General features: G+C 37.0%; 1 protein-coding gene across 1 annotated transcript in view; it reads left to right on the top strand.

Annotated features, from left to right (window-relative positions):
* Positions 1-18416, top strand: part of LOC124357977 — a 75936-nt gene that overhangs the window by 35501 nt on the left and 22019 nt on the right. The window contains exons 3-7 of the mRNA XM_046810148.1: positions 1624-1824; positions 3514-3813; positions 4558-4815; positions 8294-8509; positions 10389-10496. Of these exons, the coding sequence (XP_046666104.1) occupies positions 1624-1824; positions 3514-3813; positions 4558-4815; positions 8294-8509; positions 10389-10496 (1083 nt within the window). The remainder of the gene's footprint in view (positions 1-1623; positions 1825-3513; positions 3814-4557; positions 4816-8293; positions 8510-10388; positions 10497-18416) is intronic.

The raw sequence follows: 18416 nt of genomic DNA, 5'->3' as shown, positions 1-18416 counted from the left end.
AATGTGTCCCTAGTGAATGCTTGGTTGTGCTACACGAAATCGGTTGATGGAAAAATGGACTTGTTGTCTTTCAAATCATCTGTAGCCCCTTACCCTCATTGCGAAAGGGTTATGTGACACGAAGAAGATAGGAAGGCCCTCATCAATGTCTCCTAACAACACTCCAACTCTTAAAAAAAAGTAACCAGTAAGCATAATTCCGGAACTGAGATACGACAAAGTTGACCACTGGCCATCGAAAGTCGAAAACGCCAGGGAGCAGCGATGCCGTTTTGAACACTGCAAGAAAAAAAAAACCAGATTCCAGTGTAAAACATTTGTGGTTTACATGTATGTCCACACTTATGGAAGCTTTCCATAGTAAATAGGATGTTCTTATATGGATATTTCAATAAATAAATTGATTTTAGTTTTGAAATTTAATTTTTTTTAAAATAAACATTTTTTTATTTTACAAAATGTGACAATATTTAATGTTAAGAGATTAAATACATTTTTGTACATTTATAACTTAAACATAGTACTTATTTAATGCACATGTACCAGAAAATAAAACAATTTATAAAAAAGGTAACATTAATTCTTTTGTTTCCTTATTGCATGGTGATGTCATATGACGTCAGGTCCGCCATTTTTTAACTAAGACGCAAAAAAATTTGAAAAAAATTATTTTTGTTATTAAACAAGCCTATTTAACAAGAAAAACAAGTAAACAAATTTTTATTTTAATTATTTAATAATTCATGCATGAAGAGGTTAAATACGTCAAGCTCAAGGTGTAACTTGATAACTATTTTCCTAAAATATTTATGATTCATAATGTACTACTAAAGAGACAACAAACATTAAAGAACTTGAAATTTCATATTTCTGTTATGCAATGAACAAAGGGGAGAGGGTGTTGATTCTAAAACCACATTTGTAAAATAATTAATGTTGCAAAATAAATTGCTCCATTAATTTTAATTACGTTTTCAGTGTTTACAGTAAAAAAACACAACAATGATGTGTAAAAAAAACTAAGTTTTTAATAAAATTATAATGGTGTTGATTCTAAAACCACATTTGTAAAATAATTAATGTTGCAAAATAAATTGCTCCATTAATTTTAATTACGTTTTCAGTGTTTACAGTAAAAAAACACAACAATGATGTGTAAAAAAACTAAGTTTTTAATAAAATTATAATGGAAATCATATTAGCAATAGTGAGGAGTGATTTATTTTGAATTTGAAATTTAATAAATTTATAGTAACCCCTTAAAACATTTCTGTTTTATATTTACAACTTTCTTTGTTTTAAAACCAATAAATCGTGTTTGCTTGAAAATATAATTGTTATTTTAACAATAAGCAATTATTTTTTAATGGTCACTAATAATAGACAACTAATCTTACAAAAATGTTTATGTAAAACTCATCAAATGGTAACCTGCACCATAATAAAAGTACTCATTTAATGAACATTGAATATTGTGGTAGAATTAAAATGATATTTTATGCCCTCAGTGACCATAGACATATAAAATTCTTGCACTGCATTGGAACAGCAAAACATATTGTTTGCAAGAGACGGTGTTATAATTTGCCATACACGCTGAAGCCTATGGTGTGCATGTTGCAGCTGCAGACGTACGTCTCAGAGCTGCTGAGTGAGGGTCTCCTGACAGACAAACCCCCGTGGGAGCTACAGGTGCTGCACGCCGCAGGCCGACAAGGGACCACTACTATACTGCGGGTACACCAGTCTGTGGCAGACGGGCCCGCTCTGGTCACGATGCTGTGCCGCTGCCTCGCAGACACCAAAGTGATGCCACGCATTCCGGTGAGACCTCACAATTTTTGGCAATGATGGGGCAAAAAGTATGGATCGGAATACATCTTTTTACACTGTCTTAGAGATATTTTTGCATTGCTGAGAGAATTTGTTTTAATGAAAATATTGGATGTCTGCATTAATAAATATTGGATCTTTTTTTACACGTATGTAATGTATCGATGTATATGAAAATTCTGCAAATGCCTCTGGATGATTTTCAGATTTTATTTTTAAAGATTGAACTTACACAGGTACGTTTTCGTATATAAATCAATCGCACAGTCGTAAACATTTCTAAATATTCCAAATAAATAGTCATCACGCATATTTCATTTAGGGGACAAAATGATAGAAACCGTATCTTCAGGTAAACCTTGTTGTTTGTCCTTGTAGTCCAATAGATAAAAGCTAATTTACTAGTTTTTGTTGTTAAATCGGTAGAATAATAATTTCTCCTAAAAAAGGATCAATATATGATAATCTCACGATGCTCTTTTCCACAAGCAGAGGCTTCACATCAAAATCTTTCTTGCATTTGAAGGAAGTTGGGTGGGCTTCTTCTTTTCTGCTAGCGCGCCACTGGAGAAGAGGGCTCTTTGATACCATATTCATCGTCATCATCGTAATCTTGCCTGCTCATGAGTAAGCAGTTTCCGTCAGGAAGTTTTTCAAGTGACACGCCACGATGCCGCAGGAAGTGCCGGAATTCATCTTTCTCGTTAGTATCTCACTTTCGCCTGTGCTGGCGTGACGTGTGTTTGAGCTCTTGACATCTTGTGCTCATGACTTGCATTCTGTGCAGTAACAAAGCTTGGGTTCATTTTCTCCTGTTTGTACTTCGGAATCAGTTTTTTGGTATATTTAATTTTTTTTATTTCTAATTTTTTTCTGCCTTTTTGTCTTCACCTGATGAAGAGAATATGCTCTCTTCCATGTGCTCTTAATTACAGTTATATATAACTCTCTTCAGCCATCTTTGGTAGTCTGGACAAAGGTAGTAAATTTTACCAGGAGAACCTGATCGGTTATTTTCGACGGTTTGTAAAACTGCTCGAACCGTAAAATGCTTGGCGTCATGGTATACTTCCTGGGTGTATAAAAGGCCCTTGAGTCTTGAGTTCATGACAATAGGCCGCCCCTTAGAAGAACTCTTTTCATGTTAAATATTCTGTTCTATAAATTTTCATGTTAGTTGTTTTCAAGTGGGTGAGTACGAATATGTCAGTATTGATTCTGCATTTTGACCCTGAAATACAAGTTAAAAAATGAAAATCTCAGTGTTTTCTAAATTTTTATTGACAACGAAATATGTTAATTCCAAATGTACAAAAATTAAACTTATTATTTTTCAGATTTGCCGTACATTGTAATGATGTTTGTGACAATAAAGAAATGCAATAACACAAAGATACAAGATTAATACCACGTTTATTTGTGATGGGCTATGTATAAACATTTTACTTTTGTTACAACGTTTACAAGTGTCATCCATGTAAACTTTGTAACTTATCATAACCTTCCTTCATGCTGAAAGGGTCCTGGCAGCCTAGAACACTTTTATTTCAAACTTGATGAAAACATTGTGAATGGGCAAAGCATATCATTCCCGAACATCACAAAGTGGAATATGTACATTTTATGAGAGTACTTCGTGACTAAGAATGAGAGCGGATACTAAAGCCCAGACTGTTGCAGAGCAGGAGCGAACAGCCCGTGGGGTTCTACTGTAAGGTGTTGCGCTCCTGCCTGTTCGGCCCACTGACGGTGTTCCTGTGGTTGTTGATGTCTGCACGGGACTACAACCTGCTGACTCAGCGAGCCAACTGGTCCGGCCAGATGTCCGTCAGTTGGTCAGCTTCCATCACTCTCGCTAAGGTCACCAGGGTCAAGCAGGTCACCAGATCGACGGTCAACTGTGTCCTGTTGTCTGCGCTGGCCGGGGCACTACGTGTCCTACTCCAGAGCTGTGGTGTCCGGCAGCCGCCTGATCTCAGGGTAACTTAGGCCTACTGCCACACACATACTCATTCTGTATTCATATAGTTGGAAAACCTATTCAATTATACCAAAAAGACAATATTTTTTCCAATTTTGGAAAGTAATTTGAAAAAGAGGGAGGTAGAAAGAGGGACAGAGTGGAAGAGAGGGAGGGAGGAAGAGGGGGAGAGAGAGAGAGGGAGAGTGAGAGAGAGAGAAGAGGGTGTTAGGGAAGGAAGGGGGGGCAGAGAGTGGGTGAGAGGGAGAGGAGGGAGGGAGAGTAAGAAAAAGGGAGAATGAGAAGAGGGTGATAGGAGAGGAAGAGAGAGACAGAGAGAGAGGAAGAGAGGTAGCTCAAAATTGATGCGTAAGTATTTAATTAATAAAAGGTTACACGCTTTATGACTAATTTTTAAATTTAATTCTTAAGAGTGTTCCTTTATATTTCACATAGTTTATGATCAAACCTTTTTACTAGCCAAAATTTATTTTACAACATGCATTGATAACATGTTTGTATCTAATATTATGGTTTTTCACATCTAACATTGTAACATTCTTTTCAATTATGTCCCATAGATATGTCTAGTGGGTGCCACACTGGCATAATTTTGTATTGTATTATGGTTTTCCGATAGTTTGGACAAACTCATATATTCCTAGGTTCAAGCAACAGAATTTTCGATTGGTTAATTAACTACCAGGGTGCAGTGTTTATTAATTTTCCCCTTTGAACTCAGTGAACTCTGGCTTGTCCCGAAGGTTGTGCTGCCGGTGGACCTGAGGACGAGTGCGGACTGCTCGGACACTCGGCTGGGCAGCCAGATGGCACCTGTTGTAGTCTCACTGCCGGTGGGGGTGGAAGGAGCGGTCCCCCGGCTCTGGAGTACCCGGCGCGCTCTCAGGGCCCTCAGGCAGTCAAGTGATGCGCTCGTGGTGTACCTCGCTACAGCAGCCCTCATGAGCCTCATGCCTTCTCAGTCTGCAAGGAGCATCCTCTCCGCCTTCACTGAGCAGAAGGTGAGGCACTTCACAAATAGCCATACAAGTTTCTATCAAACTAGAACATGGAGATCTGTAATGAAAGTCCCCTAGGTAGTCTTTGTAATCTGCACTCCTGGGTGTATGTAAAGAAGACTTCTGAAAGCAATCTCTGGAAGAAATATAAATCCAAAGTTATAACTTCCATAGTTTTGAAATTTTGCTACGTTGCCCTGTTTTCTACTTTTCTATTGACACTGAACGGGCTGTCCTCATTATTCTAAAAGAATACAAAATTACGGTCATGATAAACCTATATGTAGTAAAAAATCTGATTCGGAACAGATTACTATAATGAGTTCAAGCTAAATGTTTCATGCAATCATCCCTGACGTACCGTAGCAACGGAATACCACTGTGGACCATAATAAACTCAGAGAAGCAGCTAAAAATCCCAATATCACACACTTTCCAATTGGAAAAAATGGTACAAATGAAAATAGCTCCTCTTTGATTGCTGAAACTTAAATACATAATTTGCAAAAGAAGCTGAAAACGCAGTGAAAAACTTAAAATGCTTTTCATTATACTATTCAGTCGATTCAAAACCCTCCCATCATGCAATACATTACAACGTTCAACTGTGTTCCAACTAATGAAAGAGAAACTGTAGACATAATAAGCTGTCTCAAACCAAAATTACCAGGCGGCTTATATGAGGTAACATCTAAGACTGTCAAATAGTGTGCTAAACAACTTACTGCCTCCATCCTGCTGTGGTAAATAAATCATTTGAACAAGGGCACTTCCCATCGGTAGGGAAACTCTCAAACATTTGCCCAAAAAACAAGAATAGAACAACTGCAAAGTTAGAGAGTTATGGGGCCAAATTTATTGATATCTACATTTTCAAAAATAATAGAAAACATTGCAATACCAATGACGAATGAACATCTGCAAACTGAAGAGCTGCTAACAGAACACTAGCACGACTTCTAAAAAGGAAGATCAACACTAAGTGTATTAGTCAGGCTAGTTGAATTTATCAAAAGATCGGTTGGAGTACAACAAACTTGCAGTAGCCATTTCGGTTGGCTACAGAAAAGCTTTCGACTACTTGGGACATTCTGACTTAACTGGCAACTCTAGGTATCAGAGGGAGGGAACTGGATAGCGAATTACCTCGAAGACCACCAATAACTTATAGAACTACAAGCAATAATGAATAGTAAATAAGGTCTTTATTTAGCAAGCGTCCATCAGTACAAAAACTGTTTTTCATGAAAACTCTTGTCAGACATATAGAATACATGGAGAACAATAACGTAAACCATAAAATAAACGTAAAACACTAAACTATAAAAACTAAACTAACCTGATGCATATGCATGGGTCAGGCAAACACCACCTTCACACTCCCCTTAAATGTCTTACAGCTATAACTTTCTAAAGTGGGTGGCAAAGCATTGTATTTCTTTGGTCCAAAGTAACTAAAACCCTTTTCCCCGTTTCCAGCTTTGTCTTTGGTAGGTGCAATAGGCTGTTCTGGCGGGTACTACGCACATTAATTTCTTGCCTGAATACCAGCTTATTCCTGAGGTATTCAGGTTTTCCCGTCTGAAGAATTTTGTGAACCAAAATTTAAGGTTTGCAAGTCGGAGACACCCGTAATAGACAACACCTTAGTATTTAATCTGTACTCGCTGATGTGGTCGAATTTTTTCAGATTGTAAACGAATCTCAGTGCTCTGTTCTGCAGACGAGTAAATATCATCAAATTTTCCTGAGTCAGACAACAAGCAAAAGCTGGAAGAGCATAATGTATAGCAGGAAATATTGTTGACCGAACAATTTCCAGCTTGGAAGATTCTGGCAAAATTGTGCTTAATCTGTAAAGGGCCTTTAATCTCATTGTCACCGTTTTACATATAGCTTTGACATGATTGGAAAAATCGAGTTGGGGGTCAATAGTAACACCAAGAATCTTTAGACTATTACTTGCCATCAAAGGCTTACCGTCCACAAATATACACCGTTCAGCGCAGCTATTCACTGACTGACTACTCGAAGATAACCGGTCTACAAGCATCACAGAACATTTATTAGAATTCAATAGCAAACCATGATCGTCTGACCATTTCTTTACACTCACTAAATCAGTATTGACATGACGGACAGCCTCAGCCGTTTCTGAGGGTTTAAAAGAAATCAATAGCTGTGAATCATCCGCGTAGGAATGCAAAGAACAGTGACTTAAGTGATCTTTCAAATCTGCTGTGTATATAAGAAAGAGAATCGGTCCTAAGCAACTGCCTTGAGGAACACCGACGAACCTAGGAAGTGCTGTCGATAACTTCCCGTTTACCTTTGTACGTTGCGTACGCCCAGACAAATAAGATGAAAACCATCTAACTGAGATATCATCAAACTGGTAAAATCTTAGCTTTGCTAGATTTACAAATCTAGACATGCTGTTTAGTAAGAAGATATCCTTCTAATCCTCAAACAGAAGAGTTCCACAAGGTTCAGTTATGGGGCCTTTTTTATTTGTTCTTTTCATAAATGATTTTTCAAATTCCATAAACTACACTTCTTTAATATATAATGATTACACTACTCCCCTTCTTTCCACAAACACATCTGAGGAACTCCACTAAGACATAATCTCAACTTTAGTACGCGGCTGGACGAGACACAAAACATTTCTGATCTCTTGTTAGAAAAAAACCAAATTTCTGGGAGTTACCATAGACACTTATTTTTCCTAAACTAATCATGTGAATAATCTGAGAAAGCGGCTAGCATCAGGGAGTTTTGTTGTAAAAATAATTAAGTGGATTGGAGGACTCGGTATAGCAAAAGCAGCCTACAACCCCTTGATTGAATCTCATATTTGATATGATTTGACAATGTGAGGTGGCACAACAACAAAAAATATAAATAGAATAATCTTACAAAGGAAAGCAATAATAACTCTAGCCGATATAGAACAAACAGAGTTGTGAAGAAGCGTTTAAATAGTTATTGTATTTATAACAGTGATAAGTCTTTATCCACCACGACTACAGACTTCCAGTACACAATACGGCAAGAAGCCATCGAACATCGTACACTGTATAATACACTACCTGTATCACTGACAAATCCACTTAATTATTTTCACAACAAAAACTCCTGATGGTAGCCGCTTTCTCAGATTATTCACATGATTAGTCTAGGAAAGATCAGTGTCTATAGTATATCAAAGAAATTTGGTTTTTTTCTAACAAGAGATCAGTAATGTTTTGTATCTCGTCCAGCCGCGTAGAATCTGAACACACAACAAAATTCAAGACACGACTGCAGGTCTAGCTGGTGGAACGACCTTTACACACACTGCAGGAATCTTTCACCTTTACGCAGACCTAAAGGATTTATAATGGAAGAAGCATGAAAACAGTTCACTTTAGTGCACGTCTACCGACTATTTGGTTCCTTTTTTTATCACTTTGTAATCTGACCAACACTAACATTGCAGGCGAGTCTACAGTTCAGTTCGCTGGTGGGACCGTCAGCAGCAGTGCTGGTGGGAGGATGTCCACTCAAGAGTGTTTACTCTCTGCTACCAGCCCAATCAGGCCTCAGCATGGCAGTGTCCGTGCTGACGTATGCTGACCAGGTGTTCGTGGCTGTTGCTACAGACAGCAGTCTGGAGCCGGCAGGGACCATGATTCTAAGCCATCTTCAAGCTCAGGTATGTATGTTCACTCAATAGTGTTTACTCTCTGCTACCAGCTCAATCAGGCCTCAGCATGGCAGTGTCCGTGCTGACGTATGCTGACCAGGTGTTCGTGGCTGTTGCTACAGACAGCAGTCTGGAGCCGGCAGGGACCATGATTCTAAGCCATCTTCAAGCTCAGGTATGTATGTTCACTCAATGAGTGTTTACTCTCTGCTACCAGCTCAATCAGGCCTCAGCATGGCAGTGTCCGTGCTGACGTATGCTGACCAGGTGTTCGTGGCTGTTGCTACAGACAGCAGTCTGGAGCCGGCAGGGACCATGATTCTAAGCCATCTTCAAGCTCAGGTATGTATGTTCACTCAAGAGTGTTTACTCTCTGCTACCAGCTCAATCAGGCCTCAGCATGGCAGTGTCCGTGCTTAATAAAAATTGAAAACTAATAATTGAAACCAAACAAGAGAATACAGGTCACAATAGGTCTACACTGACTTACCAACCACATAAATCTGATCAGAGGCAAATATTAAAAAGTGATCGTCACGGCAGAAATAAAATGGTGGAAAATCAGGACACGAGATAGGGCCTTTTTACTTTTATTGCTAATTAATTCTAGTTGAACTTCTCAAAACCATACTCTGACTCCGTATCGGTTTGTAAAAATGTCAAATTTGTATAAATTTGTCAAATTATTGTTCAACTAGTATTATTACAATGTTAATGTTGTTCTGCTGTATTATTATATTTTACTTTGATATTGCGCTGTTGTTGTTTGTTATATCTTTACCGTTACACATTTATATTATTATCTCCTAAAATTGATGGATATAAAGGGGATTTCTTGACTTTGTTGAATTTGCAGCAGCAAAACCATGATATGACAGGTATAATTAGTAAACATTTTTATAATATGTCCTATTGGTGCACTAAGGAAGTACTTTTGTCTTAAACCTCTTGGCAAGTAAGTTACCCGCCTCCTACTGATAATAATTGTAGACATCTATCTCAAAATCCAGTTGCATTATAATGTGTTTATTAAATATAGTTAAACTTTATCGCAACAAGATCTTTTTATTTGAATAAAGTCTCTACTCCCCGAGAAGGTAATTTGCAGTATCGCTTACACAGTCATTACTGTGCAGTGATAGGAGATATATACAATGTCTGACCAGCCATTATCCCTGGACCAATTGACGATTATTCTTGACCAGTTACCCGTCACTCATTGTTTGTGTAGACATCTCCATCAATGTCCAGTTTCACCATGACGTTTAAATACAATTTAACTTTATCGGCACAATATAACATTAAGACACTTTTTAGTTTTCTTTTAAAGTTTATATACTTTTTCCATATAAAAACAATTAAATATAAAGTGAAGTTTGAGATACTGTAAACAATTACAATTTCAAAACAACTAAAAGCATTTATAAGCGTGTAATTATATTTTAAAACGATACATGTGCCATATTCTACAATTTAAAATAAGGTAAAATTGTTGAGTTGTAGTATTGTGTTATAGGGTTGAAACCAACGTGGCCAACGTGTAACGTTTTCTACAGGGCTAGTAGACGGTTCAAATATAATAGGCTCAGTAAGAACCTCTTTATTTCAAAAATTTCCTTGTTTACTTTCTGTGCACAACTCATGTATATCATCGTTTGTACTTATGTCGATAACGTGGGTAAATTTTACTAGTTTTTAGATAGTAATTTTAACTTAGTTAACAACCCCTTTGAGAAGACAAATACATGTATACCTTATTTATAAATTTGTCTTTGAACAGAGTGAGCTTATACAAGAGAATTTTATAGTAAACAATCGCAAATTTGGTGGGTTAAAACACATTTTTATTCTCACCGAATCGGACTAAGCGTGATAATGTCTTGTTTAGGTGGAGCTGATGTACACCCTGCTCAAGAATAGGAGGGTGCCGGGAGAGGCCAAGTCTGACACCATGTTGTACCGCTTCCCAGACGTTACTAGGTCACCAGTTCGTGAGGTCAGTATCACTAGTAGACCAGACCCTGATCTAGCGCTAACATTGGCTCTTATGGAGCTAATTTTACAAGGGTTCTTGAAAATATGTTTTAAATTTGTCTCTTTATGGTACGGTGGTTTGTATTTAAGTATTTCCTAACCACAGACTTTCTCCTTTACGGTGACTTATTTCAACGCAGATGTACTGTTTTGTTGCACTTACATAGCTCAGCACTAAGCTTACTGCTTAACCGCTCATTCTGACACCGGCGTTTTAGAATAATCGAGCGCTTTACAGCCAGTACCGCATTTCTAACTGTCCCTCCCGGAAATCCATCCCTTCCTGCTGCCTCCCATACTTAAAGAGCCCTTAACTGTGCGGATAGCCCACACTATAATTTCTAACACCCCGCTCCAGGACCGACTTGTCAAGAATGCGTGGAATTTGACCACCCATTCCTTCAAAATGGGGAGCATTAATCGCCCACCCAAACTGTTACCCATTAATCGCCCACCCAAACTTTTACCGACCACGTTCAACATACAGGGTGGCGCAAAAGCCACTGGACAGTTGGTTAAAAGAAGAAAAAAATAACAGCAAGACGTAGTACAATAGTTTTCGTCCGTGATGTTGGTATTACTAAATGTTGGTAATTATGCCTTTTTAAGTTGGCAATACAATGCAATGAAACACACAACAATCGAACTAGTGAGTTCATCTGTGACACGTGTTTAAAGCTGTAGTCCCATTCCACGTTTATTACATGGGTTACTTGAAGATGATCCAGATCGACGTCTTCAGTTTTGTGGATTGATGCTTAACCAACACAAACATGATCCTAACCTTTTTTAAAAAAAATTATTTGGTCTGACGAGGCCAATTTTAAGTTAAGCGGACAAGTTAACAGACATAACTGTACTTATTGGTATAATGACAATCAAAGTATTTTGTTAGAGCAACAGCTGAATCAACCTGGTGTGAGTGTTTGGGGGGCAATATCATCATTTGGCGTACTTGGACCATATTTTTTTGAAGGAACAGTGACAGGAGATAAATATTTGGATATGCTTCAGAATTACGCGGTACCAGGACTCATGACGTTTGCAGAAACTTTACTTTACTTTCAACACGATGGTGCTCCACCACATTACGCCACTGCCGTTCACGATTATTTAAACGAACGTTTCCAAAGAAAAGTCATTGGTCGAAGGGCAGATATTGACATACCCCCACGTTCACCAGATATCACACCAATGGATTTTTTTCCTATGGGGAGTAGTCAAGGACTCTGTTTATTCTCGAAAGCCTCATACTATTGACGAACTGAAAGACTACATACATGACGCATTTTATGATTTGGACAATGATCCCACACTATGCCGTAGAGTATGTAACAGTATTCCAGAAAGACTTCAAAGATGTATTAATGAAGACGGAAAACAATTTGAATATAAAATATAATTGTAAGTATTGTTTGTAATAAAAAATAATTTCAAATAAATCTAGTCTTGTTTTAACCAACTGTCTAGTGACTTTTGCGCCACCCTTTATATCTACAGCCACTGGTTTAGCACAACGGTCGACGGTAATTACGACGTTAATGATAATGTAAATTACTATAAAATGTGGGCGATACCGTGCACCCTACACGCTGTAAATATGGAGACAATGACCGCTTTTGTGCTCGGGGAGTTAATCGATGTATCGTGTCTATCAAAAGATAATGAGATGAATGCGAGAAATAACAGAATCCCCAATTTAGCTGATCTGGTTCAGAGTCTAGACACTACAAATCTGCAAACCTTGGACACGAAAATAAAAGACGTCTCGAGTATTATTGCAAACCGCTCTAGACGAGGCTAAAACACGGTCTACACCTCGGGCAATAAACACAATGCAAACCATGATAGAAAAATTAATGTAGCCGAACCCACGAACAGCTCGTATGCAGTAAACTTACGAACACTAAATAAAAGATCGTCTGAATCTGATCGGTAAGCCTTTATAAGATAATGAAGCTGTTAATGTGAAATACTTTCAGCAATACGAGATATATAAGAAGATCACAATTGGAATGCAAGAAGCGGCCCTATTAGGAACCTGAGAGACCGAAAAGATTTACGCGATGCTGTTCATGTAGCCTTTATGATGAGAATCGAGCGGAAAATAATGTTTACGAACGGTTAGATTCTTCTCATGATAGTGTACATTCAGCTAATAACATTACAGGAGTAGGGGAAACGTCGTCAGATCTATTTATACACGAGTGGGTTTGATATCCACTTAATAAAATATAGAAAGAAGAGTAATAACTGTCGAAGGAAAACTAATTTAGAAATCCAAGATCAAAGTTACTATATAGATCAAAGTACAAGGTGATACGCCACATAAGTAGCTATTAACAATCTCACATCGACCCGAGTTTAGTGACCAGTGCTCTCAAAATACACTGCCCTTTATTGGTACTGTAATAAATCGTGCAATTTAAACACTATTGCCAGGAGGTACTATTTCTGTGGCCCTTGGGCAGAACTAAACTTAAGGATTAACCCCTTGATAACATTGTTGATCTCACGATATAGCGTACTCAAAGGATAAAATTCAAAAAATCGAAAAGAGGCTGACTAAGAATTTGTATGAAAATCCAAGAAGAAGGCGTGATTACCAGACTCCTGTGTAAGAAAACCAAGAAACTACAACGGTTACAGTATGTATGAAGAACAGCATTTGCGCACGCCAAATAGGGGAGACACCTGCGCAACAAACACTGGCCATCTTTACTATTTTTCGACTGTTTTGAGTGAGGCTTGAGATAGGGAGGGGAGGTTTTTCTTACTCTTTCCCCAAGTTGTACAACTCCCTCCTTTGTGATCTAAAATCACTCAAGGAGACTGCCTTTCAAGTCAAAGTAAGAGAAATGTTGGTAATTAACAATTAGGTTAGTATTTTTATATGATTTAAGTTTATATCAATTAATTGTAATTAGTTTTAGAAGAATTGAGTTGTTTCAAAAACCGCTCGTACAGCGAAACGCTCGAAAGAAGGTACTTTTATTTTATTTGAAATGTTACATAAATCGCGAATCACGAGGTTAAATCAAGCAGACTTAAACGATATGAGGTTGAGGTATAGTGACCAGTGATCTAAAAAGCACAGTGCCCTATATTGGTACTGTAATAAATCATCCAATTGAAACATCACCCCTTCAATTGAAAAGTTCATACAACTAACAAATCCTACCCTTACGCGTAGCTAGAGACAATAAGGGTATACACTCCTTTGACGAGTTTTGTCACCCTCATGATATAGCTTACTAAGAATATAATAATACAAACATCGACATGAGGCTGACAAAGAATTGGCAAGAAAATCCTGGTAGAAGGCGAAGAAATCAGACGCTAATAAAGGGAAACGGGATGAAGCACTAGCAGTAACAGTGCTATGGAAGTCACAACAGCGTCTGCGCAGACTAACTCGGATTAGACACCTGTGCAAGAAGCACTGGCCATATTTATTACTTTTAGAAGACGTTTAACACGTTTAGTGGTATAAATAGAGGATGAGAGAGTGATCCAACATATACATGTTTCTAATGCCCACACGCTGTCAACAACTTACGTCAATGAAGACACCCATAGGAGTGAGATTCGTGTGCAAATGCAACGGCAGTTCAGTGAACAGTCACAGATACTCTAATTCGGAAGCCCAAGTTCAATGTTTACTATACAAAAAAAGTAAAAAGGGAAGAATGGCATATACAATAACCACGCCGAAGGAGTGATATTCGTGTTCAAGTGCAACGATGGTTCAGTAAACTGTCAAAGATAATCTAACTCGGAAGCCCAAGTTCAATGTTTACTATACAAAAAAAGTAAAAAGGGAAGAATGGCATATACAATAACCACGCCGAAGGAGTGATATTCGTGTTCAAGTGCAACGATGGTTCAGTAAACTGTCAAAGATAATCTAACTCGGAAGCCCAAGTTCAATGTTTACTATACAAAAAAAGTAAAAAGGGAAGAATGGCATATACAATAACCACGCCGAAGGAGTGATATTCGTGTTCAAGTGCAACGATGGTTCAGTAAACTGTCAAAGATAATCTAACTCAGAAGCCCAAGTTCAATGTTTACTATACAAAAAAAGTAAAAAGGGAAGAATGGCATATACAATAACCACCACGCCGAAGGAGTGATATTCGTGTCCAAATTCAACGGCAGTTCAGTGAACAGTCACAGATACTCTAATTCGGAAACCCAAGTTCAATGTCGACTATAAATAAAAATAAAAAGAGAAGATTGACATATACAATGACCACCTCTCTTACTAGGCTTGCTCTTATTATTTTGGGAAATATGGAACCAAACTCGGCTTCCATCACAAACGCCATATAACAAAATTTGTTATGAAGAGTCTATATATCTGCGAGATACATACATGCTCCATATGATACATACAGTTCAGATGTAAAAGAATGAAGACAAATCAACTAAGAGAGATTCATTGCAAGATTAATACCCCCCTGGTGGTACATCGACTAAAGAAAATATAAAATGAAAATATCTTATTCTTTAAAAGGTAATAAACCACAAGAAAGATTAATTTCTTCTGTTGATGAAATTAGTGAGTATCTTATAACAAACACTGACTATTTGTCAAGAGTACAAAATATTCCAGGTGTTACTATTTGTCATCAATGTATGGAAAAGCCAAGAGACCAAACAGAGTATGCTGCACATCAGAATGTTAAGAACCTTGCTTAAGAAACAAATATAGAGAAAGGTATAGCTGTCGCTTTGAAAACTCCTTAATGGAACAGCTTACCATGTAAGGCCTTATACAAATATTCTATCTGCCTGACAAATAACTACAAAGCACCGGTTGTACAAGTCACATACGCAGCCCAACTAAACAGTTATTAATAGTGCGCCACTAACTATAATCGAAAACGTGTGTATAAAGTCTTGTTATCATGTGCCAAAATAGTTTGCAAAAATTAATTTATTGTACTAGCCTACTTTATCAGTTTGTGTATAGCATCAATTTAAAGCAATGTTTTCCAATTTACCCTGAAGATCTTTTATTATTTTATCAAACTTTAATATGGTAAACATTATGATACATTTTTACCTGTGTGAGTGGTATATTTTAATAAGGGCATTGTAACACAATCTTCATCAATGGTTTAGTTGACAAAGGTCCTGGCTCTGCGAGATACGTACATACACCATGTACTACATACGATATAAGTTTTAAGAATTAAGACAAGACATATGACGGTAATTCATTACACAATAAATAACTCTATTACGGTAAATCATTTGAGGAAAATCAAATAAACAGGTCATGAATAAAAAAGAAATTCCATCTGTTAATGATATTACTACGTATCTTGTGGCAAATGTTGCCCATTCGTCAGGGAGACAATATCATCCCCAGATGGCACTACAAGCCATCAATGTAGGCAAAATCCAAATGACCATGAACAACATGCTGCTCATCAGAATACTATGAACTGAAAAGCCGATTCTGTGACTCTTAGTTGAGAAACAAATATTGATAAAAGCATAACCGCTTTGAAACATCCTTTATGGAAGTGCCCAACACGTCAGTTCTTGTGCTACTACTCTATCTCCAGAACAAATAGCTTCAAAGCACAACCTGAACAAATCATATACACTGCCACCAAAAGTTAGTGCGCCAGTAACTTCAAACAAAAACGAACGTATAAAGCCGTGGTATTAAGAAGTGTCAAAAGATGTAATTTAAATATCAATTAATTATGATTTTTTTATCAGTTTCCATTTATCAAAGAATTAAAAATATTTTTTCATAATACATTTTTATATTGATATGCAAGATATTTTTATTTAGACATCGCAACACATTTTGAGATCAATGGTTTTAGGAGACGATGGTCTGCGAGATACATACATGCTCAGTAAGATACATAAAAATCGGATGTATGAGAATGAGGAAAAGACATCTGACGTTGCTGCATTCTACAATGGGTACCGCTCTGGCATAAAAGCATCTAAGGAAAACTGGAAAAAAGAAGAAATCTTGTTCTACAAAAGGTGGATAAACCTCCTGACATGAAATTCCATCTGTTGATGATATTAGTATGGATCTATTGGCACATGCTGCCCAATCGTCAGGAAGACAAACTACTCCCACAGGTGAGACAACGTGTCATCGGTGGAGACAAAATACAAAAGACCAAAAACAGTATTCAATTCATAAGAATACCATGAACTGAGAAGCCGATTTGGTGTGAACGTTGCTCAAGACACAGATACAGAGAAGGTACGCCTGCAGCTTTGAAAGATTCTTTATAGAACAGCCCAAGAAGAGATGCCTTATGTAACTATTCCATTTGCCGAAACAATAACTAAAAAACCACCGACTAAACTAATCATATACGCTGCCCATCTAAACAATCATCACTTAGTGCAACTAGTAACTTGAAGAAACAAGGTATTTATAAAGCCTTGTTATCAAGATGTTGCCAACGATGGAATTTTAAATATCAATTAATTATAGTATCAGTTACTTTTTATCAATTAATGAAATTAATTTATTCTGATTTTATTTGTTATTACACTAAGGATCTTTTATTATATTATTAACTTTAATATTGTAATCATCATAATATATTTTGATATGTATATGCAAGATATTTTTATTTAAACATCACAAACACATCTGAGGTTAATGGTTTAGGAGACGGTGGTCCTAAACCTGCGAGATACATACATGCTCCATGTGATACATACGACTCAGGTGTTGAGAACTGAGACAAAACATCTGACAAAGATTCATTCTACAATGGATACATGTATGGCGGTAAATTATTTAAATAAATTAAAAGATTAAATACTCCTTGTTCTAAAAATGGTGATTAAGAAGGAGAAAATTCCCTCTGTTGATGAAATTAGTACATCTTGTGTCTAATATTATCCATTCGTCAGGAAGACATAATATATCCCAGGTAGTACTTACTACATGTCGCCAATGTAGGCAAAATCCAAAAGACCATAAACAGCATGCTGCTCGTCAGAATATCTTAAACTGAGAAGCCGATTCCGTGACCCTTGGTTGAGAAATAGATAGAGAGAAGGGCATGGCTGCCACTCAGGAAAATCCTTTATACAACTGCCCACCTTGTAAGACGATATGTAAGTATTTCTATTCTGCTGAACAATTAGCTACAAAGCCCGCGCTGAACAAATCACATACACTGCTCACTTGGAGAGTTTCACTTAATGCGCTAATAAACTTGGATTAGTAACGTAATTATATAACGCCTTGTTATCAACATGCGCCAAATATAAGAGTAGATTTTAAATAGTAATTAATTATTTTTTTAGTTTCAATTTCGTGTGAATAAAAATGAATTTATCCCGATTTTATTTGTTATGTTATACACTAAGGATCTTTTATTATTTTAATAAACTTAAATGTTGTAAATTTATAATACTTTTTATACATATTAGTAGGATATTTTAATTAGGACATCGCAAAACTTTGAGATGAAGGTTTAGGTGACGAGTATCCTATATCTGCGAGAAACACATGAATCAATATGATACATATTAGTCGGTTGTTGACAATGAAGACATATGACGATGACTCATCTATATATATAAAAAATGAATGTTTGTGTGTTTGTCCTTTATAGACTCAGAAACTATTTGACCGATCATTATGAAAAATTATATGTATATGTATTTTTCCACGTAGAAGGTTTATATGCTATACCCATTAAAGTAACTCCCACCACCAGGAGGCGCTGCAAAATATATAATTATCAAAGCGCCTGCACATTGTAAACTACAAATTACGAGATAGTTGTGTATAATAACCACACACTATGTGAAGGCGCTAAGTTTTTATGGATATTTGTCTTTCAAATGAATTTCTGTTTAGCCTTATAGCTTG

The sequence above is a fragment of the Homalodisca vitripennis genome, chromosome 3 (assembly GCF_021130785.1).
Source record: "Homalodisca vitripennis isolate AUS2020 chromosome 3, UT_GWSS_2.1, whole genome shotgun sequence".
Taxonomy (NCBI): domain Eukaryota; kingdom Metazoa; phylum Arthropoda; class Insecta; order Hemiptera; family Cicadellidae; genus Homalodisca; species Homalodisca vitripennis.
This window is presented reverse-complemented; position numbering and strand designations above follow the sequence as displayed.